The sequence below is a fragment of the Emys orbicularis genome, chromosome 15 (assembly GCF_028017835.1).
Source record: "Emys orbicularis isolate rEmyOrb1 chromosome 15, rEmyOrb1.hap1, whole genome shotgun sequence".
In the NCBI taxonomy this organism is placed as follows: domain Eukaryota; kingdom Metazoa; phylum Chordata; order Testudines; family Emydidae; genus Emys; species Emys orbicularis.
The window spans coordinates 27,958,595-27,983,071 of NC_088697.1; the positions used below are offsets into that span (position 1 = coordinate 27,958,595).

At 54.8% G+C, this 24,477-nt stretch overlaps 1 protein-coding gene across 1 annotated transcript in view; it reads left to right on the forward strand.

The window, feature by feature from the left end:
* Positions 1-2,346: 2,346 nt before the first annotated feature.
* Positions 2,347-24,477, forward strand: part of NECTIN1 (nectin cell adhesion molecule 1) — a 32,524-nt gene continuing 10,393 nt past the window's right edge. Inside the window, exons 1-5 of the mRNA XM_065417051.1 lie at positions 2,347-2,470; positions 8,261-8,611; positions 9,230-9,532; positions 10,005-10,122; positions 18,884-19,035. Coding sequence (XP_065273123.1) covers positions 2,347-2,470; positions 8,261-8,611; positions 9,230-9,532; positions 10,005-10,122; positions 18,884-19,035 — 1,048 coding nt within the window. The remainder of the gene's footprint in view (positions 2,471-8,260; positions 8,612-9,229; positions 9,533-10,004; positions 10,123-18,883; positions 19,036-24,477) is intronic.

Genomic DNA, 24,477 nt, shown 5'->3' on the forward strand with positions numbered 1-24,477 from the left:
ATGGCATCCGGGCGGAGATTGAAGTTTAGCCACCAGGCCGGACCAGCCTGGGCATGCTTCCTCTCCATTGTACCTCAACCTGGGTCTGTTTCCATTATCCGGTACCATTAGACTGCCAGCAAAGGGGCCAGATGTGGGGTGGTTTTGCGATGTGGACACTCCTTGGAACTAGACAGAGACCTACCAAAAAAATTCACTTCACTCCAGGCCACTGGCCAGCCATCAGCTGGTGACATCTGTCGTCACGCCTGACCTACTCTGGCTATGAACCGGTGACCTCGAGTGAAAGGGGCTGTGTATCCCATTAGCAATCCCAAGCCAAGATTGGTCTTTCTTTTCTGAGAGGGATTTGAACTGAAGCCAGAGGCGGCATTGTAAGTCACGCCACTGAATCCCCAGCGCCTTGATGTCATATAGCTGTGGAAGGCCATGCCTTAGCTTGCAATTTTCTCGACTTGTCCCTGCCATGATCTTAATGTTATTTCAACCCAATCTGGACATTTTGCATTTGTATGCTACTGTGTCACCTTCAGTGGCAATCTTGCCACACTATCTCCCTAGCTATCTCTCTGTCTTATTACTAATGCGCCTCTTGCATGGCTGTCTAAGCACTACTGTCTAATCCCTCTGGTATCTGAGCTCGCAAGCTAAGCAGGGTTGAGGTGGATCAGTATTTGAATAAGAGACCTCCAATGAAGGGCTGGTGTGCTGCAGGAAGTGGTGCACTGGTGATTCATTAGGGAGCACTCTCCTTTCTCAGCCAGCAACCAGCTAGTGACTAAGCATGGCGTGGTGAGAGCGGTGCCTGTTGGAAGAGATGTAGAAAGAAGTTTCTAACGCCTAGTGATCAGTTAAAATTTCCTGGGCATTTTTTTTTTTTTTTGGTACTTTTTTTGCAAGAGGAAGGGTGTTATTCCCAGTGTCTTGGCCATGTCCCAGCTCAGGTAATTACACCCTGCCTCTCAAAATTCCCCACGTGGTTTCAGCTGGATTCAAGATTCTTTATTACTTCCCATCCTCCCTAGACCATGTGCAGTGTTGCTGTGGGCTGTTAGATGCCTGCTGCATTCTGCTCCAGAGGTGGCTGCATTTCAGTGCCGAGTGACTTGATCTTTGTGTATATATAGGACAACACCTACAGAAGTCAATGGGAACTGTGGGTGTACAGAGCCTCTCAGGACTGGGTACTAGAGAAAAGTAAAAAATTAACACATTATAAATAAACATAGGCTGTAGTGTAGACATAGCCTGAGACACAAAGGCCTTTGCATCTCTGACCTGTCATAACATTTGTGTCAGCAAGGTACACAGCGATATTGCCACACCATAGGGGAGTCTCACCAGGCTGATGCCAAGGGCTGTTTCAACGCCTTAGGGGCAGGAAGGATATCTGGGAACGGGCGGGAGAAATCCATGGCGGTTGGGCCAATGTGAAGTTGTGCAAAGCAGCGTGAAGTTCACACGGTTCTTACTAACAAAGAGTGATCGATTGGGTACACAACTGTGCAGCAGAGCGTCAATCTGCTGTCTCCAGCGATCGCTGGATCGTCTACAGCAGTGGTTCCCAAACTTGTTCTGCCGCTTGTGCAGGGAAAGCCCCTGGCGGGCCGGGCCGGTTTGTTTACCTGCCGCGTCCGCAGGTTCAGCCGATCGCGGCTCCCAGGGGCCACGGTTTGCTGCTCCAGGCCAATGGGAGCTGCTGGAAGCAGCGCGAGCCGAGGGACGTACTGGCTGTTGCTTCCCGCAGCCCCCATTGGCCTGGAGCAGCGAACCGCGGCCAGTGGGAGCTGCGATCGGCCAAACCTGCGGACGCGGCAGGTAAACAAACCGGCCCGGCCCGCCAGGGGCTTTCCCTGCACAAGCGGCGGAACAAGTTTGGGAACCACTGGTCTACAGAGCTCTCTGAGTGGGAGGCGAGACTCTTGAGGGGCAGTTTATTAGGCAGCCATGTCCGCAAAGCACGGTGCTATCCCTTTCGTTCAAGTGGGAGATGCTCTTGTTCTTAGCACTGACGAGCCCAGGTTCCAGGTGACCATGCAGGGCTTGGCAGGCACCAGAGAGCAGTGCTGGTGGCTGTTAAGAGGGATGTCTCATGGGAGGGGCTGGGGGAGGAAGGAGTCCCTTGGTTAGAGGGTGGAGGTGTTGGTGCGGCAGGAGGGATGGGGGTAGTTCAGTGGGTCTCTTAGAGCCTGTTCTTCTATCCTAGCCCAACACTCGGGGGCCTCACGAGGCCAGACCCAGCTATTGCCTGGGCTTCGTGTCCCAAACCGGGACGCAGGGGAAGTCTGAGCCAGGGGACCCCTGCACGCATCCTCCTCCCGCCACGCCCCTCCTAGCTCCCTGCCGATGCCGGAGGGTGCAGCCGGCTCTGTGCTGAGCACAGCTGCCGGAGCGCTGGAGCCTCACGTGGCCCAGCGAGTGTCTGGAATGAGGCGCCGGGAGAAAAGACTCCACACGAAGCACTTCGGAAGCCAGGGCGGGGAAGTGGGGCCGAGGTCTCGGCTAATGAAGTCAGGGCACCGGCATGTCTCCAGCACTCAGCTGGGGCTTTTGGGCCCTAGAACTAGGAAGGAGGGTGCAACTGGGCATGCTCTGATGCTGCTCAGTGCTCTGCCTAGCTAGCTGGCTGCCTCCCGGGCAAAGGTCAACAGGCTCTTGGCGATCTGGCATGGGAGCAGCAGAGCTGGACATAGGCCCACCCCTCCGACTCCCGCATCACACACACCCTGGGCTCTTCCAGGCCTCTCCAGAGGCTGATTGGGGGCTTTATCTTCTCTCCTGCGTGCGCGCACTCTCTGATTCCCATCAATAATTTGTGCATTGGCCCTGATGAATTATTGAGTGTGCACTGGGCCAAGGGGAGAGAAGCCATCAAGTCTCAGTCACCTTGCAAGCAAACGCCCTCGAGGGCAGCTGGCTGCTCCGCGGCAGCCAATCTACACTCTGGCTGTAGGTTTAGGTTGGGGAGCAGAGGGAGGTCGCTCGTGTTCGCTGGTAACTTGCAAAAAGCCTTGGCTCCGTCTGACCTCGTTCTCGGTGATGCGAGCCGGGATTTGGTGTTGTCGCTTGGAGTGGGGGTGGGGTTGTTTCCCCACATGGGATCTGGGGTGCTGCAAGCCAGGAGGGGTCATCAGAGGTTTGTCCCCTCTCCCAAAGCAGCCACCAGCGTTCAGACACCTTGGGAGGAAACATGATTTCCGCGTACTGGTTGTTTTCTGGTTATATTTCCCCCCCCTGCAGCCTCTGACAGTTAGGAATGTGGTTTTTTTAAAAGCAGCTGCATGTAGAAGCCTGACTTCCAGCCGGGCACGGTGCCTGGCTGGATCCTCACTCAGCTGGCCTCAGTCAGAGTGGCTCCTTTGGCGTGGCCACACTGCTTTCTGCCGGCCGTGGATCCAGCCCTCCGTGTCTGGGAGGTGAGGGCCCCCCCTGTCATGGGGGATCTGGTGACTGCTTCTTGTTTTACACACGTTGGAGATCAGGATCAAATTTAACATTATCCAGGTCTCTGCCATCTTGCTGGGCATGGGTGCAGCCATCATGTTCCATGTCCCTCTGCCCTAACCCCTGGTTCTATGCGGCCTGCTACACCATATCCCTGTATCTTTGGACCTCATGCTCCATGACCCTGATTCCCAGCCACTCCAGCTCCATTTCCATGTACCCCAGCCCTTGCCCTCTGCCCAGTGCTGTTTCCCTTTATCCCAGCGCTCCTTCTGCTCTGTTTGCATGTCCCTGCGTCTGTTCCACTGCCATGTGCCCGGGACCCTGCTGCTCCCTCTCCATGACTCCAGGCTTGGAAAGATCCGGGCAGGGGAGAGAAGGCTATTTTCCGTGGCAGAATAGCAAGCCAGGCTGAATGCCCCGGCCTGGGGAGTGTACTGCAGTTCCAGCTCTTCGAAGAACCTGACCAGTTTTGTAAGGATCCTTAATTAGTTTCCTCGGACATTGCCGGGAACAGAGCTCGGGGTAATGGAATGGAATTAACATAGGGGAAATTGAAGCTGAATCTAAAGAAAAGCTTCCTGAAGGTATCCACCTGTCTGTCTGTCTGTGTATCCTATTCCTCATCATTATCATCATCCCAATGATATTTCTAAGGTGCCTGTCACCTTAGCATCTGGCCTGTGGAAAAGCATCCCTTGGGCAGTGATGGAAACTCCGTTTCTTTAGGCCACCCATCCCCTTGCCATTGGGACATCGCTCCTCTCCCTGTAACTGCATTGACAGGGAGGTGCCCCAGAGAACCCCGGAGGGTTCTTCTGTCTCTGACTTCCATGATTCTCTGGCCAATCACTCGCTTTTCTGGCCCTCGTGGTGAGGAGCCCGTGGTTTTCTGCTGTCCATTCGCCGAACTGAAAGCGAACATGGCCTCTTCCTCTTCGATTGGTCTTTGGAAAGCTGGGCTCCTGAGGAACAGCTGAAGCCTGTAGGGTCACAGAGCTTATGCGGAACCGGAGCCAGCTGCACCTTCGCCCAAGCCCCGGAGCCAACAGCTCACTTTGAGAACAGAGCTTGTTGAGGGAGGTTTCTCACTGGTGGCTGAGCCTACCTGCCTGTGCTGGCAGCACTTCAGAAGAAGGTGGGGCTGGGGCTGATGAATCCATCCTCCCCAGGCCTTGGGAGAAAGAGGGAGTGCTTAGCACACCTACATGAAGGCAGCAGTGAGCCGTGCAGGCGTCTGTTCCCAGGACCTTTGTTACGTGGCTGTCTCTGCTAGCCGGCAAGCTCCCACATGTGTAAACACTTCAGAGCTGGGATGCTTGGCAAGGCTCTGGCTCACCTCTGCAGGTGCAGCCAGTTCTGCAAGAGGCTTTCTCACCTGGAGGGCAGAAGGATCATAGCATGCAGCCGGACGAATTGGATGCGCCGCATTTCCCCCCTCCCTCGAATCCCGGCCTGGTATTAGGAAGCACGGTGCTGCTCTTTGCCCTCGTAGCGTGCTCCATCACCCAGTGCTCCTTGTGCTGCTAAGGGGGCCGCTGTTCATAACAGGTCCCAGATCTCTGCCCCCTGGTTAGGGGGTGCTGTGCTGAGAGCTTCATTGCCCAGACATTCTTCATCCATCTCAGTCCTGCTGCCATTCCCTTCCTGACTCCGGCTGGTCCCATCTGTCATTGCCCCAGCCTGGCATCGGGAGGTGCAGTGCTGCTGGGGGTGCTCTGCTCGGCGTCAGCTGGCTCCGTCTCCTCCCACACCAAAGGGCTGCCGTGCAGCTCCCAAACTAAAACGACATTTGCGGTGCTGCTCGGCGGGGTCATTAGCTGGATCTAAAGGCCAAGAGGCGCGCGGTGGCACCTCACGTCACCAGTGCCTGGTGCTCCCCAGCTGCACACACCCAGTGCCTTTCAGTGACTCTTAGCAGAGCATTAGGCAAGCACCTATTCCCTGGCGGTGCTGAGTGACTGGCAGGGGCATGAAGCCTGGCTGAAGGAGAGAGCCCATACTCAGCCCAGAGGAAGGGTGTTGAGGCTTCATTGTTGCCCTGCTGTGGTCTACGGGTGAAGTGTCAGTGCTGGGCAGGTTTTGTTAGGATCCCTTCTGGCCTCAGCTGGGCCGCGGCGAGGGCTGCAGACTGCAGGAGGGAAGCAAGTGCAGCCGGCTTTAAACAAAATGCTGGGAGTGAGCGTGTGCCTCCATGAGGACGTGTGTGTGGATGTGTGTTTGAGAGGGGGAACCCCTGTCTGAGGATGTGTGTGTGTGTGTGCCTGCGTGTGAGCGAGGAGAAGTGCGTGCCTGAGTGAGGACGTGTGTGTGTGAGATTGGAAATGTGCGAGTGTGTGACAGAGGGCACGTGTCCATGAGGGATTGTATGTGGAGGGATAGATGTGTGTCTGAGGACGTGAGTGAGAATATGTTTGAGAGGACACTGGGTGAATGTACACGTGTGTGTACTTGGGGTGGTGGCCTGTGAGGAGCTAACTTGGTTTTGCACTCACTTGGACCTAGTTGGCCATTAGAGGAGCGGGAGCGCAGAGGCCAGACTGTTTCTAGCCTTGGCTCTGACAGCAGCAGTATTGATGCCCTTGCACTTAGCAGCAATGGCTTTGAATGGCCGCGTGCGCTGACCATGAAGATACTCTGTCTCCATTTCTCCTATATCCCTCCCTCTCTGTCTCCTGACCCTCCCTTCCTCTCCATCACCCTTTCTTGTCCTTCTTGCTTTTTACCCCTTTCCCTCCTCCTACCCTTTCTCGCTTTCCCTGGGCTCCCTCTCTCACACTCTGCACACATGCGTTTCAGCCTCCTCCGTAAGGGAGTGAGCAGAACCAGCTTTTCCAGTTCTCTGCACCTTGCTCTTCCAATACATTTTTAATATAAATACCAGCTGTATAATTATTGGAGCGTTATCTCTAAACACACAGATTAGAGGAATATGTGGCAGCAGCCATAGATGAATTTAAATGTTGATCTTGTGAGAGACTTTATTTCCCACTCTGTAGAGGGAGGAATCACCTGGGACAGAAGAATAACCATTAAGAATATGCTACGCTTCTGCTAAGCGCCTTTCATCTCTGTGTTACAGAGCCTGTGTCTAGGAATGGCTTCATCTGCCTCTAAAATGCAGCCACCTCTGGGGTGGAACGAGGCAGCAGTTTGCCATCTGACAGCAACAATGCACAACAGGAAAGGAAAGGTCAGGAAGTGAAAAATAGAGTATTTGGCTGGAGCAGCCTGGGTGTTCTCATAACCCTGTTCTTCAGATTTGCTCTGAAAATCACAGTCTAGGCCTCAGCAGCTCAATGAGAGTATCTCCACCTACCTTAATGGGAGTTGGAGCAAGCCATTAATCTGCATGGGCTTGTTTTCCTCTGCATGTGTGTGTGTCTGTGTGTGTGTGTGTGTTTTTGAGCACACACACACGTGCATGCATGTGTCAGTTTGCAAGTGTCTTTTGCACCCTTGGGATGGAACAAATGCTGCCAACAAATCTTCCTGAGTAACTCCCCTTGCTTTCAGTGAGCCACCTGCAATGTCCTGAGAGCGGAGTTTGGCCAAGCGTGTAGCTGGGTGCGCACATGTAAGTTCATGTGTGTACAGCGGGTGCCTGGTGATGTGGTTCCCCCATGCCTAGAACAGTCAACGTGTCTGTGCTTGTGTGTGATGGCGCGGGGTGTGTGGTGTGTGGATGTGTGCGTAGGTATGCTTATATAGCCATGTGTGTGCTGTATATTTGCAGTAATGACTAGTGGCATGTGATATGTTTCCCAAGTGTAAAAGCATCAGCTTGTTTGTCCATCCCCAGGCCGTCAGGGGATGGTCACAGGGCACGGTCACAGGGCACCACATTAGCCATTGGGCTCTAGACCTTACTGGGTGGCTACGGGCGGGAAGGGAGCAGCACACCTCACTGGCTGGCATGGCTGGGGGATATCAGCCCTTATCGAACGGCTGTTGTAGGTGGGGTTGCAGTTTGTTATACAACAGCAGTGGGGCCGGCTCCCCCAGAGGCTGACGTGGGTCCCAGCCAGCCCTGGCTGCAGAGGGCTCCATGGCGTTACATCAGGGTGGATTTGGCCCGGAGAGTTTTGTTATGTGATGCTATGTCCTGCGCTGGGGACGGACCTCTGGGGTCCAATAGCTCTTGGCTAACTGGAAGGCAGGCGGCAGGGACCATAAGCCCCCAACGTCCATAGGGCGGTGCGCTCTGCAATCAAATGCTGTAGGAATTGGCCCAGTGTATCGACTGCCCAGGGCCGGCTCCAGGCACCAGCCCACCAAGCATGTGCTTGGGGCGGCGCCTGGAGGGGGGCAGCGCGGCAGGGCCCCGGCCGGGCTCGCCACCCTCCCCCCGGCACTCCAGCCGGTCAGGGAGAGCGGTGCTCCGGCCGGTCGGGGAGAGCGGGGCCCCGGCTGGGCTCGCTGCCCTCCCCCCGGCGCTCCGGCCGGTCGGGAGAGCGGAGAGCCCCGGCCGGGCTCGCCGCCCTCCCCCCGGCGCTCTGGCCGCCGGGGGCTCTCCGCCCTCCCCCCAGTGCTCTGGCCGCCGGAGACGGGAGAGCCCCAGCCAGGCTCGGCGCCCTCCCCTGCCGCGCTGGGGGTGGGGGGGGCGGCGGGTGGCTTTTTTGCCTAGGGCAAAAAAGCCAGAGCCGGCCCTGCGACTGCCTGACAAATTCCTGGGGCAGCTGAAATTCAGGGGGTGGTCACGGAATGTCAGCTCCTTGCCTGGTATGCACCAAGGGGTTCCAGAGACCAGGATCCCTCCGTTCCTCTCTCTCTCTTTCTCAATCTCATCCACGTCTTCCCTGCTCTGTCGTTGCAGGGCTCCGGGCTCAGACCGTCCTGGTCAATGACACAGTCTCGGGGTTCATCGGGACGGACGTGGTCCTTCACTGTAGCTTCACCAACCCGCTCCCCAGTGTGAAGATCACGCAGGTCACGTGGCAGAAGGCCACCAATGGCTCCAAGCAGAATGTGGCCATCTACAACCCCGCCATGGGGGTCTCCATCCTCTCCCCCTACAAGGAGCGTGTGACCTTCCGTAACCCCTCCTTTAAGGATGGCACCATCCAGCTGTCCCGGCTGGAGCTGGAGGATGAAGGCGTGTACATCTGCGAATTTGCCACCTTCCCAACCGGCAACCGGGAGAGCCAGCTGAACCTCACCGTGCTGGGTAAGATATAGCCATTGCCTTGGGCCAGATGCTCAGCCCGTATCACTGCCCTGGGTCAGAGTCACCCACCGAGCGCCCTCTGGAACCTGGGACCAGCGACCTAGGACTCCCTGAGGCTCTGGTGGGGGGAATCCCTTGGTTTAAATCGCACCCACAGAGCTCTTTCTCCATAATCTGTCTTTGCCAGGAGCATGGGGAGGCTGAACTAGTTTGCTAAGTGGCTTGAGAGTCCCAGATGAAAGACACTAGAGCGATACAAAGCATTAGTAGGGTTCCTCCCTGGAGCTTTCTTAGCCTGGGTTTGTGGGTAGAGAGACCTTGGCCTAGGATTCCCCCACAAGGCTCTCTCTAACCTGGGCTTCTCAGGGAAGGAGAGAATTCAACTGTCCATCCAATGTATCACCACCCTTCTTTATGACCTGCAACCTGGAGGATTGGATCTCCAGTGGGTGAGGTTCAGAGTAGCGCTGCTGAGACTGCAGGAAATTTGCTCGAGCTCTGGATCAGGCCAGGGAGAGCCCAGTTATGGGGCTGTACTGCTGGGTGTCCCGGGGGTTGGGAGCCGTGGGGATTGGTGGTGATTTTATAACCTCTCCCTGCTCTGCTGTCTCTTTGTAGCCAAGCCCACCAACCGGATGGAGGGCACCACCCGGCCCCTTGTAGCCAGATCCGGCAAGACGGAAAAGATCCTGGTAGCCACCTGCATGTCCTCCAATGGGAAGCCGCCCAGCACGGTCACCTGGGACACCAAGCTCAAAGGGGAGGCGGAGTTCCAGGAGATCAAGAACAGCAATGGCACCATCACGGTGATCAGCCGGTACCGCCTCGTGCCGAGCCGGGAGGCCCACCGGCAGCAGCTCATGTGCGTGGTCAATTACCAGCTGGACCGTTTCACCGACAGCATGACCCTCAATGTGCAGTGTGAGTGAGAGAGCAATGAGGCCAGGCCAGCTGCCAAGGCCTGGTGTCTTGATTGAATATCCCCCGGGCGGGGAGGGGCATGAGCTTGCTGCGGGGGGGAGACCAGTGCCGTGCCCTCCTTGGGGTAGAAGAGAACAGCGTGATCTCTTGGAATAACCACTCACCCTCCCTCCCTCTCTCACCCACTCCTTCCTTTTGCCCGTTCTTTCTCTCCCTTTCCACCTCTCCCTTCTTCCTGCCTTCCTCTCTGCCTTCTCTACTCCTCTCTAATGTTCTCTGTCCCCATCTCCCATTCTCCTCCATTCCCACTGTTCCTCCATCCTTCTTTTCTTTGTTTTCACCCCCATCTCTGTCTCCTCATTCCTCCTTTCCCCTTCCTCTCCCATTTCCTTCCCCCTCCTTTCTTCATCTCTCTTTCTTCTACCCTCCCCCCCCCGGCCCTGTTTCTTGCCATCCCTCTCTCCCCTGACAGATGAGCCAGAAGTCACCATCGAGGGCTTTGACGGCAACTGGTTTTTGAACCGGAAGGATGTGAAACTGACGTGCAAATCTGATGCCAACCCCCCTGCTACCACCTACCAATGGAGGCTGTAAGTACCCCCAAGGCATCCGGCCCTGTAGCAGCACACACCACTTCCCACGAGAGACAGGGAGCCCTCCTTGGAGAGCTAGAAGACTCCTACCAACTAGTACTTGGACTCCCGTAAGGCCTGGTTGCAGAGCTGTGTATAGAGACCCAGGGCCTGGCTCTGCTCTCACTGATGCTGCTGTGAATCCGGAGTAACTCCATTGCCGTCAGTGGGGTAAAACCTCTGCCCTTGACAGGAGAAATGGGGCCTCGGGGTCACTAGAGACCGAAACCATCTTCCCACGGGATGCTCAGGGCAACAGAGAGAAATCTCTACTTCTTTGGGGGCGAAATGGGCTGTGTATAGAAATCCTGACTCTGCCGGGATTGAAACTAGCTTTCTATAGGGAACTCAGGCCTGCACCTGTATGGGGCAGCTCCTCTGCTGGTGTAAACCATACACCAGCTGAGGAGCAGGTCTATAAATCCTTCCTCTCTATGAATTGCCTCTACGTAGAACTCTGGTGTACCTATAGAAGGGTCTATCCATCAGGACTGAAACCAGCTTTCTGGGGTAGGGGGGTCTCGCTGCCAATTCAGGGGGTCTGGAGTCGCTGCTGTCCGGAACTTTGACCTTTTCAGCTCCCCCGCCCCCTCCCCATGGAGCCTGGCCTGTCAGACACAGAGCAACCTGCTTCCTCTGCCAGCCGTGCCTACAGGACAGCCTGCCGGGGTGTGGCTGCAGACCGCGCTGGTGGGGAAGGCACCGGAGCTTTCCAGGCGACTGGGGACACCAGTGCCTTTCCGGGCGGATGGACTCACGTGGCCTGACAGCTGAGATCACACGGATGGGGCTGGGGTTTGGTCTGAGCCCCAGCGCGTCTGCCTGGCATGGGCAAAGGTTTCCAGGTCTGCTCACAGCTCTGCTAACAGGCTCTGGGGGGGGATGGGGCGGGGGGGGGAGCTGAAAAGGTCACGGTCCCCTTCTTAGGGGACCATGATCCCTTTCCCCCAGGATTACATCCCCTCCCTGCTCTCTCAGGTTATTCTCCTGCCCACGGCCTCCTCCAGGCCCAGCACTTGCCAAGGGGAAGAGAATTCAGACCCAGTGGGCCCTGCCATCTCCGATGGAGGGGAACAGGCAACAGGCAAGGAGCTTGCAGCTCCCTCCCGCCCCTTTCGGCCCCGGTTTGCATTAATTAGGCAGCATTGCCGGTCAATCTGACAAGGACCCGAGAGCGGGGAGAGCTGGGCTGCGAGGGCCGTTGAGCTGCGGCGGCAGGAGGATCCCTTGATGCACAGGAGAAGAGCAGAAAATGCTGCTGCCCTGTCCCTGTTGTGTTCATGGTGGCTGGGAGATTGACCCCAGCACAATGAGCTGCGCAAGCGGCACCCGGGAGTGAAGGGCTGCAGGTGAGCATGCTCCCCCAGCAAACCCGGGTGCATGGTGCCAGCTGCAGGCTCCGCGAGGGCATGAAGACTCCATCTGCCAGCCCCTTTCCAGTGCGGAGACGGAGCGTAGCTGTGACGTGTCCAGACGCACACAGACATGCTCTCCGGGGCCCCAGGAGAAGAGACGCCCTTTCTTGCGTGGAGGTCGAGCAGGTGGTGGGACACACATAACTCCATGGCTTCCCCTCAATCTTGGAGGCTCTAGCTCCATCACTGGACCTGACGGAGTAACCCAGCTGTCACTCCATAACCTCTGAGTGTGCGTATATAGCAGTGGCCCTTATACAGACCTTCGCATCTCCATGAAGCTGGACAGACATCCAATAATCCTCCCAACCCTCCTATAAGGAGGGTGAGTATTATTCTCCCTGTGCTGCAAGTGGGGAAAATGAGGCACGGAGCGGCATAGTGACTTGCCCAAGCTCACTCAGCAAGTCAGTAGCAGAGCCGGAAAAAGAACCCAGGAGTTCGGCGGTGGTTCGGGGGATTGTCATGTGTGCCAATAGGGATTAAAGAGCACAAGTTCTCTTGACTTTATGCACCTTTGAAAATCTCTCCCTGCAATGAACCCCATTCTAACCAACCTCCCTTTGGCGTAGCCCTCCCCACATTTCAGTCATTAAATGGAAGCATTCAGCCTCCTCCAGGTTGTCAGCTTTGGGCTGAACGCCCTAAAGGGAAGGAGGAGTGAGCCGGAGCCGTTGGGGGCTTAGATGAACATTGACGGAACCTGGAGTGGTTATTTCTTTTTACATTCACGGAGCTTAAAAACCGTTCAAACGGATTCTTTTCTCTTCGGCTGGCGCTTGTCATTGGGAAAGCGGCTCTCAAAATGTCTTTGCAGGGAGCCAGAGTTATTCTCTCTCATGTCGCTTCCCGCATCAGGCTGCTTGGCTTACGAGCCTGAAGAGGATTCTTCTGTCACCGCTGCCAATTCTTCCCCTGTAAACTCCATGTGGCTCTTGGCACCTCTTGCACCATCACCCAGGGCAGCACAGAGAGAGGTTTTCACACGTGATACAAGAGGCTCCAGCGCCCCCTGCAGAGTGGCGTTGGCTCCCGGCGGCTCACATCCTTTGGGCAGTAAGGCCAGCTTCCTGGTGTTAAAGGTGGCCCTGTGGGACAAGGGCTGGCTAAGAGCATAGGAGACCAGGGTTCAATTCCTGCCTCTGTTCCAGGCTTTGTCTGTCACTTTGGGCAAGTCACGTGATCTCCCCATGCCTCAGTTCCCCTTGTGTAAGATGGAGACAATAATACTCCCTTGGTCTGTTTAAATTATAAGCTCTTCAGGGGCAGGCTGTCCCTTACTATGCATGCGTACAGCACCGTGCGCAATGGGGCCCTGATCTCAGAGTAGGGCCTCCAGCTGCTGCTGTAACACTAGAGATAGGCAGACAGCCATGGTGTGAGTAAGACGGGGCCATTTTTTCTCAGCCTGGGTGAGATTTCCTAGCCCAGGCCAGGTGGGAGGGGCAGTTATGGGATGCAGGGTTCCATACACTCTGCCGGCTGCGTTTCCCTCAGCAGGACCACTTCAGGTGGCGTATTGGTTGGCAACTGGCATAAGCGCTCCCAACTCCCAGAAGGAGGCAGCGCCCTGGAGAATTGTATCCCCTGATGCCAGGCCTGGAGTTAGCCCTCCGTGGCCATGCATTTCGTTACAGTTTTAAAATCTAGAAAGACTAAGGATTCTCCTATCGTCCATGTGTGTGTGTGTATCTATGGCCCCCGGTCCCGAGGGGACCATGGCTCACGACTCAGCCACCGGGGGCACAGGCTCGTTGGCTGCAGAAGGAGCTGGGGAGAGGAGAAGGGAGAGACAGACAGAGCAGGCTACTGCGACAAATACCCCTTTGATCCTGTCCTCACCACTCCCTTCCCAGAGGACATACTGGTCAGTGAGGTTTGCGTATAGGTTTATTAAACTGAGAGGGAGTGCTGCAGGGGGAGGAAGGGAAGGGAAAGAAGAGAGAAGTAGTAAAGATAGAGGGAGGGGCATAGAAAGGAGAACAGAGAGATGGGAGGGGAAGAGAGGGGCAAAAACAGCTGTTTGCTTTCTCTCTCTTCCTCCTTGCCACAGACTCTGCTTCCCCGTCAGCTCAGGGCTGCCTATTAGCCTGTTCCCCTGGGAGAGACGCAGGCCAAAGTCTGGGTTTGGAGCTCGCTAACTAACTCTGCTGCTCCCCAGCAGCCAGGCCCTGGGAGCTGCATGTGCACGGCAGGAGGGATGGGGATGGTGAGTGATGGGGACAGGGCCACATCGCGAGCGGAGCAGCAGCGCTGGAGAGAAATTCACTCTGACGTGTCCCCCCGTGCTGCTGATTAACGTAGAACTGATTCCCTGCTCCCACGTCAGAGCCCAGCCGGACAGGCTGAGAAATCGCTTCCCATGCCTTTCGTTAACCTGCGAGTCGCATTTGCCTGTTTCTGTTCCTGAAGGAGAGGCAGCAAATTACTGGTGATGACACCACAGCCCTGCCTGGAATGGCAATTCACCCCCTCCCCTTCCCTCGCTTTTGTGTGGCGGAGAGCGGCTGCTGATTCCCTCACTTGCTCGTTACAGTAATCAGCACAGGCTTCCCATTCCCCCACTTGACCCTGCGGGGGGAGCCCGTCAACTCAGCGGGCCCCTTGCCTGGAGACCAGGAGGTGCCTAGCATCGGCCCCACCAGGTTCAAGAACCCAAGCCTTTCCTTTCATAGCAAGGCTGTCCTCCATCGGGCTAGCACTGCTTACTGGCTCTTACCCTCCCAGAACCACCGGTGGGACCATCACCCTAACAGCAACACCTACCGTACGTCATCTCCCAAGCAGCACATGAACACTTAGCCCTCTGAGCCGTTCTTATCCCTGGTCTACCAGAGAGAGCTGGCCGCATGGAGGCCAGGTCTCGGGGAATCTGTCTGACCATTTCTGGGACACTTTGCAAATCTGAATTATGTTCTCCGTCTGTATCCCCCTATACTTCCCACCCTTTTCTTCCTATCCAACTAGATTAAATTGGAGCGGAAATACCACCAGCTCTAGGGCAGCCCATTCCGTGTATTAGGGATAGAAAAGCCTCCCCCCCCTGTAATGCTGCATGCAGTGACTCGAGAGCGTGAGTACCAGGCTCAGAGCAGACTGTTCAAAACCAGCATACAAACCCCAACCTGGCTGGGAATACTTAGATTTCACCAACCAAGTATCAAGTGTCAATTCCTCAAGCACGGTAACAGCCTTTACACGGAGTCACAGACAGTCCCTGGGGTACTCTGATCTATCTCGCCACCCAGGTGAGCCTACCTTTCTGATAGCTGGTCCCTTACACCAGGAATAATATTCAGGTTACTCCCAGTCCCAAAGGACCAGTCACTTTACCCCCAAGTCAGTTGCACCTTAGGTCCCACACCAAAGACAACGCTTGTAGCCAATCCTATAATAAAACATTTACAGATTTATAAAATAGGAAAAGGGAGTTATATACAAAGTTAAAGTAGGTGAACATACACACACAAATGAGTTACAATCTTAAGTTGTAAAAGGTAATAGAAGCTTTTATAATAAGCAAGCTCTTCATGCCCTTTAGGGCTAACCCAGGCTATGCAGCTGGGATCTCTTGCCTATTCCTAGAAACCCTTGTCCCCCAGAGTCTAAGCAGCACAGAGATGCAGTATCTTCTTGTTAGGGTTTTTTTTATTCACCTCCTGCCTTATGCTCTGAGCTGCAAACTCAGCTGATGGGAGAATCCACTTGCATGGCTCCTCTTCATGGGGAGGGGAGGGCAGAACAATCAGTGCCTTTTGTCCTCTTTAACGTTGCACACTAGTCCGTCCGGTGTCAATGGACTTTCCCTGTCGGGCAGGACGTAATGCTTTCTGTTGGAGATTAGCACTTCACACTAGCTAATGTCTCTCTCCTCTCTGGCGATTTACACAGTCACAGAGGCTCACCATACAAGCGCTCAAATATTACCTTACAGTATGGGATACAGAAGGTGTAAGTTGAGACTAATGCAGGCAGCAGCTTACGAGCATTCAATACAGTCTAAACTCTAAACATATTCTTATAACTCTAATACCCGTGTTAACAAGACTATCACGCAGAGGGGCCAGACCGAGTCCAGCCATGTGTTTGTCAGTGTTCCATTGAGACACGGGGACCTTGGCATGAGCTGGCCCCTGGTTTGCCAGCCTCACACCCACCAGCTCTGCTGGCAGAAGTGTTTATTTTTTCATTGGGATCTTTGCTCCTGTATTGCAAACCCAGTCTCATTGGTTCTCAGCCCCACAGCTAGGTTTGGAATTAGGTCACGTTGAATTAGCCCAGCCCTGGTTTTAACAGATGTGGGAAACTGAGACATAGAAATGGTATCATCCTGCCAGAGAGTCTGCATTAGGATTCAGAATTTGGAAGCCAGGGCACAAGCCTCTCTTTGAGCTGCTATAGCAGAACTCCCGGATAGTACTTGAGGATGCTGGGCTCGAAAGACTGGGAATGGGCAAAAAAAAAAAAAAAGTTGCTAAGCAGGCACACCTGATCAGGGATCAGCTGATTCCCCTATAAAGAGCAGCAGGACGCTGCAGAAAGGGGATTTTCAGAGAGCCCTGGCAGGAGTATGGAGGCTGCTGGGAGTGACAAGCCCCAGCAGTGAAAGCTGGGACTTGGGGAGCAAGGTACAGGCAGGCAGGCAGGCAAGACCTGGGAGTGAGCTGATAAGAGGCTAAATAGATTTGAGAACTTTATTTTGGATGCTGCTAATTGAATAAACCAGAATTTGAGAAGGTCTGTGAATGGGGGTGTGAGGGATTGAAGAAGCCCCTTGCAGGAGGACACTGAGGCAGGGGGCTGCTTGCAGGGCTGGCCTGAGGCCATGAGGGGGTGAGTGAGAGTGGCCCCCTGACGACAATACCTAGCCCTTTATACAGATTCTTCCTAATGCCCTATCCATCTCTTTACCCATATTCGTGGGGGGTTCCGTGTTACACTAGAGCTGACCATTGCGCCAATCAGCAGCCTCCCTCCAGCAATGACCCAGGGGGATGCTTAAGTAGAAGGTGGGAGCCCTGCATTATGGGCCTGGTCGGTTGTGCAGCGCTCCATGTTGTGGGTCTGCCAAGCTCTGCGGGAATCAGCTGACACCAGGGAGTAGCTCTCTATCGGTTCCATGGGGATAATAGCACTTCCCTGCCTCCTGGGCTTCTGAGGGGTGCCAGGGTGACTGGCCCCTTTAAGAGGGAGGGGGATCCAGTGCACCAGGGACTTGTTACCAGCCTGGCGTCTACTCCTGTCTCCCTGAGGCCCAGCTGGGCAGCAGGAAATCAGTCACAGGTGCACTGGACCTGGCTCCCTCTTAAGGGGACTGGTCACCCATGAGAATAGATGTATTCAAGTTGGAGGCGTTTGGATATTCCTGTAACGGGGCCACGTAAGTGCCATATGCAGGCTGGCTTCGGTGGGCCCAGGATTAGGCCAGTGCTGAGCGCTTGGGAAAATGCCAACTTCTGGGTGCAGATTTCCAGCTCCCAGGGCCAGGGTCCCATTTGGACCAACAGGCACCCAGGTCGTCGCTGGGCTCTTGTGGGCCCACATAAGGGCTCAGAGGCCGAACGGCTGCCAGGCTTGAGGAAGTGGGTTTCCTGTCGGGACTGACTCATGGTTACATAGGATGAGCCAGGAAACTGATGGCAAGTCGAGGAGATGGAGGGTCCTCAGCAGGCATAAACCAGTGCAGCAGCTCCACTGAAATCAACAGTGCGGGGGCTGGCCCAGGGTGTCTGTTGGAAGCAGTGTTCAGCCTTTTAAGGCTGGGATTCCTCCCCAAGGTTCCAGCCCATTGGGAGTTGGCTGCATGACTGCCTTCGCATCCCTGCTGAAATGCTAACAGTGCAGGGCATCCACAGGGCCCAATGACTCTGCTGGTCAGTGCCTTGCAGGGCCGGGCTCTGATTCACCCATTGGCACTGGACCAGCAGCAGGCCTATGTATGCACCACTTAAATCCCAGGGCATAAGTGAGACTTAAGTGGCACCTAGCCCTTTCGCTGGCTCTCTGCAAAGGGATGAATTTCACCCTTCCTGACTAATGCATTTTCTTTATTAATGGTATTCATGGTCATCCCTTGCCTTATATATATTGTTATTTATATCCATTTCCTATACTAATGCAACCAAGGTACCACTTAATTCCTCTTTTTTACTAAGGATTACTTACAGTTAATGCATTTTTTGTAGGGGGGGAGATTACTTAGTAAATGTAATTGCTTAATAAAAGTAATTACTTTACTTTGTAGCGGTAATTAAGGATGACTGGGATGTGTATTTCTTTCCTTGGCATATGGATTTTTGGGGATTGTTTGTTTCACGGCTTTCCGAAACTTGGCACCTGACTCGGTGCTGTTGTTCCAGTTTTACATCAGTGGGTGAGATCCTTCGCTGGTGTATATCGGCAGAGCTCCACGGAAGTCAGCGTTGTTGTGCTGATTGTCACCAGTTGAAGATCCGCCCAGTGGGGTTATACTGGCATGAAATGGGAATCATGCAGTAGCGAATCAGTATCCTTGTGTCTGTTGGTTGCACTGAATGGAAGGCGAGGGGGATGTAAGTGCGTTGAAGGCCTGCTAGAGATGAATCTATGAGATAAAATGATAACCTAACTGCACCCACCCTCAAACCTAATCACCCCCCCCCCAAAAAAATCTGCACCTATTTCCAGAACCACACTGGAAACTGATCCGTTTTAAGGCTCTGAAATATTTTGCTGATTTCCCCCACCACCACCCTCTTCTGGTGCCTGGCTGGAACTGGGAGTGCCCCAAATAAGGATGTTCTAGAAAGATTTGCAGACCCAAGAGGTTTGTCTATGACAACTCAGCAACCAGGTGGTCAGATCCAGCAATAACATAAATGGGGGTAAGTTCATGCAAAGGGCCCGATTCTGATATCTCAATGGTTTTACCCAGGCGTAGCTCCATTGACTCCTGATTTATGCCAGTCTGATCCAAAGCCCGTTGAAGTCAATGCAAGTCTTCCAGCTAACTCCCTTGGGCTTGGGGAGCCCTAGGTGAGATGGGAATCTGCGCTCCAAGCAGGTCAGGGGACAGGCGGTAGTGACAGAGGAGGGTAACTCGCGCCCGTTGGCTGCGTTTGCAGATGGAGAGGGATAGACACGCGGAGGTGGTGGAAGGGAGTTGGTGAAACAAGGACCTGATCCCCCTCCAGCTCACACCAGGGCCTCTGTTGAAGTCAGTGGAGTAATCTAGGCATTCGTGAGTGTGGCAGCCTTGCCTGAGCATTGCCCTTTGCCACACCGCGAGACCCTGGGAACCAACCCCAATGCTCTTCCCCCCATAGGCTGAACGGCTCGCTGCCCGAGAACGTAGAAGTCCAGAACAACACCCTGTTCTTCAAAGGGCCCATCTCCTACAGCCTGGCGGGGACGTACATCTGTGAGGCCACCAACACCATCGGCACGCGGTCGGGGCTCGTGGAAGTCAATGTCACAGGTAGGAAAAACTCAGCCTATCCGCGATGGGGCAGATTGGTGGTGAACAACCAGGCACAGGCTCTTCTGTCGGTTCTTCTAGAGCTGGACTCTCTCTCTCGGGGTATAACCGATAAAGCAAACAGGATCTCCACTTTGCCCTGCGCTCACGGGGTTTGTTTTCTGAGTGATTTGGGCTTGGATTTCATTTCATGTTTTCTTGGTCTCGCTTCCTTTTATACACGGTGGCTTGTTTGATCTCACCTCCCTTTGTTTTCCTTTCCGCTTCTGATTCAAAGCGAGAGTTGAAGCTGGGATGTGTGGTGAGAAGTGTTGAAGGAGAGGCTTTCTGAGGGGGCGGGAAAGAGGAGTGCCTCCCAACAAGGCAGTGGTCCGACATCTGTGGGTGACTGTTTGTTTCCCGTGCTTGTCGGTTTGAAGCGACTCAGCAGTTTTTTCCAGTTGTGCTGCTCTGTACAGCCGCTAACCCTACCATCGCACACGAGGCTGAGGAGACAAGCTGTAGGGAGATGGGCCACTTTCTCTAGGCTCCAGGAGGGAGTGACATCAGAGGGCCAGGAGTTAAAATGGTGATGTCATACGGTGTCATATGAGAAATCAGGCTAGCCATTGAGAGAGGAAGTGGCATCTGGAGATGTTGGGTTAACATCAAGAGAGGAGATGACATCAGGAGGCGTCATGATAATGTCAAAGGGAGGAAATGACATCATGTGGCAGTAGATTAATGAGGGAGGAGAAATGACATCAGAAGTTGTTGGTCTGACATCATGCAGAAGTCACCTCTGGCAGTGACAGGCGAATGGCAGAGAAAGGAAGTGTCATCATACAGCTAAGGGCTTGTGCGGTAGGCAGAGCATCTGCTTGCTCTCGGGTCTTGGTGGAGACAGCAAGGAGTGGCTGGCTGATGAAGCAGCCCTGAGTGCCTGGGGTATGTTGCGCTGCTGACGGTGTGTGGTTGTGCTTGTGACGTGTGTTCCTCTGGTGGGCGATCTCCATCTCGGATCAACTCAGTCCATGGTGGTTATAAAAAGACAAATGACCCAGTGTTGTTCCCAGCATCTGCGAGGACACCATGTGCCACCCGGTGCCCTGGAGACAAAGCTACCAGGATGAGAAACATGGTATGAACATCTAGATAGGCAGAGCCCAGCCTGATCTCTCTCAGCTGGCTTAATACAATGGCTGGATGCCTCTTGCCCTGGGTTTAACCTTTTCCACAATGCAGGGGAGCTCTGAGATTTTCCCCACCCAATGGCCAGGCCGCAATGCTGCTGGGATAGAGAGAACTGGGAGAGTATACCAAACCGTCCCACAACCAAAATATGACCCAAGATGCCCAGCGCTCTAAGCCCTGGGCTTAGCAAGGCATTGGTTCTGTCACCACGTGCCATAGCTGCCTGGCTGCTTGGTCTCCCTGCTTGCCTGGTTTTGATCTCCACTGGGGAATTTCCAGGCAGTGTAAAACTCTCTCCGAGGGACTGCTGCCAATTGGCCATGCAGAATGAGGCAGAGGACTGATCTGCAGAGGGCTGCTTCTCAGGCTGTCTTATGACAGGGGGCATTGGAGACTTGTGTCCAGTCCCTGAGGCAGGCATGGCTCCCTGGTGGGGATGGGAGGGGAAACAAGCTCCTGGGGCCAAGGCGGCTGCTGTCAGGCAGGATGGGGAATCATCACACAGTCTCCTTTCTCTAAATCTGACCAAAGGCCCAAGCGCTGCCATATTGTTCCCTCTGAGGCGCACGGCTAATGAGACGCCCTGCAGGCTGTAGGAGCTTCCAGGGCATGGGATGTTGGGAGCACAAGTGGAGAGCAGGGACGGGGCCTCCTGCACTCGCTGGGCTAGACAAGGGGCTGCGTGGAATCGGGACACCGGGGTCCCATTCCCAGTGCTGCCACAGACTCATTGTGGGACCGTGGGCCTCATTCTTCGGGGAGGTGCCCGACTTGAGACATCTCAGGCCTGATTCGAAGAGGTGCTGAGCACCCCTGGCCTCCATTGATGCCCATTGCAGCTCTGAGAATTGGACCCAGGGTGCCTCAAACTGAAATCAGTGATAATGTTGGTCTGGGCACCTCCCTGTGCCTCAGTTTCCCCCACCTAGCATGTGGGGACAGTCATGTTAACTTTCCCTTGTGAAGCGTGTGGAGGTCTGTGGATGAAACAAGCTGTTGAGATGCTACATATCATTCGTTAATTGGTGTTGGGGTGAACCTGTGGTCCAAACCGTTTGCCTTGCGTCATTATCTATTGAGTCGGGACTGGTTTCTGTTTCCCTTCGTGGAATACTTTACTGGTGAAAGGAGCTGGCATCATGGCAGCCTGAGGGACTGGGGAGCTCTGCCTACAGACGAGATACAGCCTGGGCAGCAGTGGGGCGAGGAGCCATGACTCAGCGTTGACCCGGGATCGTGTCTAGGGGCCAGAGAGATGAGCATCTCCGAGATCCCTTCAGCCACATTTGTGAGTACCAACAAGAGGGCTGATCAATGCCAGCCATTGTGCTCCTTTGGCAACGTGGGCAACTGCCCTCTAGAAACTGGGCTGAGACCCCCTGCAGCTTATTTCACGTAGGCCCAAAGCCATCAAATGGTAACGACCAGTAATCTGGACTAGACCGGGAGGTGGAAAGCTCCCTGTTCCCAGCACAGGAGTGTAGATTCATAATACACACAAGGGAAGGGTTTGGGGGAGACAGGGTTTCTGTATAGAGTGTTTCATTCTAAGCTCAGATCTCTCTGCCTCTCAACCATTACTGTGTCGCAGTCGAAATATGCCCCAAGATGTCAGTTGCTGTGAGGCCTGTAATAGTGAGGCCCTGTTTCTGCTCCCATGTCTCTCAGCCGGCCATGCACAATTGCACAGCCATGTACAATGACACTCGCACATCTGCCTACCAAAGGGGCTTACGTTGCCGCCCATCATCACCGTACCCAGGTACCTTCCACATGAAATCCCTAGCAATAGTGAAGTCTCTAGTGGATTTCCTGGCGTCTCCGGCACATCTCCCGTTTCAGAGTTGGCTAGGCTGTGGGGCTCATTGGGCAGATGGTGGCAGGGTTGTGAGTGTGGTTCTTCTAGTGGAAAGGCCTTGCACTCAGGGGGAACCATGAACCCAGTGGGAGTTGGGTGCCTAAGTGCTCTTTGTGCCTTGGTGGATGGGCGCATGGAGTGAGCCATCCGGAGGGAATGGAGAACAGAGCATGGGAGGGAAGGGGCATGTGTCGAGCAGGGGGAAGCAGAAATGGGCATAGCAGGAAAAGCTTTTGGGAATTGCTGTTTACCAGGCAAATGGGGGCCCAGGGGACGATTAGCACCGAGGGCAGGGGAAAGCCATCGTTAAAATCAGGCTTTCAAGGGTGTTGGGATAGGGCATCAGTGATAGTGCTGGGGAATGAGGGCTGGTACTGCCCTGGATGCCAGATGCATAAATCTGGAGTCACACCCCACACCTTGTTTTCAGTGGAGTGACTCCAGGTTTACACCCACGTGGCTGAGATCAGAATCTGGACCCTGAGGGTGCCAGCGTGTAGAACGGTATCCATGGTGAGGTGACCAGCTGCAGCGGGGATGGGGGGGGTAAGAGCATGCACTGAAGGGGGCCGCGTTCGAGCCGATTAGCAGCTGACTCGTTAGACCGGGGATACACAAAGTAATACCTTTTAATAATTCATGGGATCTGAATATGTTTATCCAGCTCTCCCCAAGGGCTGATTAGGTCGGCGCTGGAGAGGGCTCAGCCGGCCTCGCTCGGCTATTACAGGTACATTTGTTTGGGACTTGCAGGCAATTTAGGGATTGTCAGCGGACCACGAAGCCTCTTTCAAGGGCCGTGCGCCATAAATGGCGCTCAGTCGAGTGAGCCGCTAGCCTTGGGTAAAATAGAGAGGAGCCCAATGCAGAGCCAACCCCGCCCAGCTCCCACCTCACTCACACGCGCGCCTGTCCCCCTCTCCTGCCATCACGGCAGCCTGCTATTAGCCCACTCCAGACCTGAACGAGGAGGGGAATCACCTGTCTCCCTCCTGAGCCAACCGGGGATTTGTTCTGGGGAAAGGCTGGAAGCTGCTATTAGAGTTATAGCACATTAAAAAGATTGATAAGTGGAAATTTAATATTTTATCCCTGCAATCTGTTCACGTAATAGCTTCTCCTGCCTTGCAGGACGTTTGTCGGTCGAGGCAAATCCATGTAGTGAGGCATGTAACTATTTATTACAGCTGGTTGTGGGAAATAATAAGGGACTCTTATTATAGACTCACTGTGTCTGCACATGTGTCCCTGCGTGACTAAGTGGGCTCTAGGGCAGGCAGGCTTCCCTGCAGGGGAGCACGCTCCATCATGCATGCACACGCTCACGTGCACCGGGGCTCAAAGGCATGTTTGTGCACAGTCAGGCACATGCCGATTCGGGCACAATTGCACATTCGTGAGCAGTTGTGCACACGCATCTCTGTACGATTGTACCTTCAGACACAGCCAGGCACAATTGAGCATCCATGTACAGTCACACACGTGCCCACCCATTTGGCCCCCCTGTGCATACATACGCACACTCGGACACGCCCATACACCGTCACTGGCATGTGTACACAAATGCACCAACCTGCGCGCACAGACATCCCTGCAGGCAGACGCACACAAACATGCCTATGCGCAGGTCGACACAGTCGTCTCTGCGTGCCCATCTTCAGACACACGCAGCCTGTGCACGTGGATCCCCAGCCTAGTGCATTCACACGTTATAACGTGCAAGGGCAGACGTGTATATTCACAACTCCCTGCGCCCACCCACCTGCACGCTCATGCAGAGGGCGTGCACACTCCCTGTGGAAATGGCAGGGAGGGACCTGAGGAGGTGTGTTGGAGAAGGAGGCCTAAAATCCTCTCTGAACCCAGCTTACTGGCAGCTGCATTTCGCAGATGCTCAAAGGAGAAGCGGTCGTCAGTCGGGCTCGGCTCCTTGTTTGGTCCAGAAGGTCTCAGCTGGGCTCAGCCTCTGCATGCAGGGTGTGTTGCTCTGCGCAGTCTGGCAGCATGTGGATATGTGTAGCAGTTCTCTGCACCCCACGGGGCTGGAGCAACGCAGCTGCGGGAGAGGAGTGGGTCTTCGTGTAGGTCTGGGCGGGGGAGAAGCAGGGAGGCTGGAGACCGTGTGTATTGGCTTCGCTCAGCGCAGGCACAGGGTGAGAGACCTCATTAAAACAAACCCTGCGCAGGCCTGTGAGCTCCGGGCACACTTAATCAGAGCTAGTGGAGATTAGCAGAGCACTAGAGGAGCCTGGCAGCCCTCTCCCCATGTCTCTTTCTCCCGCACGGCGGGGCCAGCATGGGGGCGCTCCCCATGCCGCTCTCCCCGGAGCATCCCTCCTTCGCCCAGCCCCGGCCCTGGCTGCTGTGACTCCCGAAGGAGGAGTTCGTGAAGCGGTGCCTGGCCCTAAGGA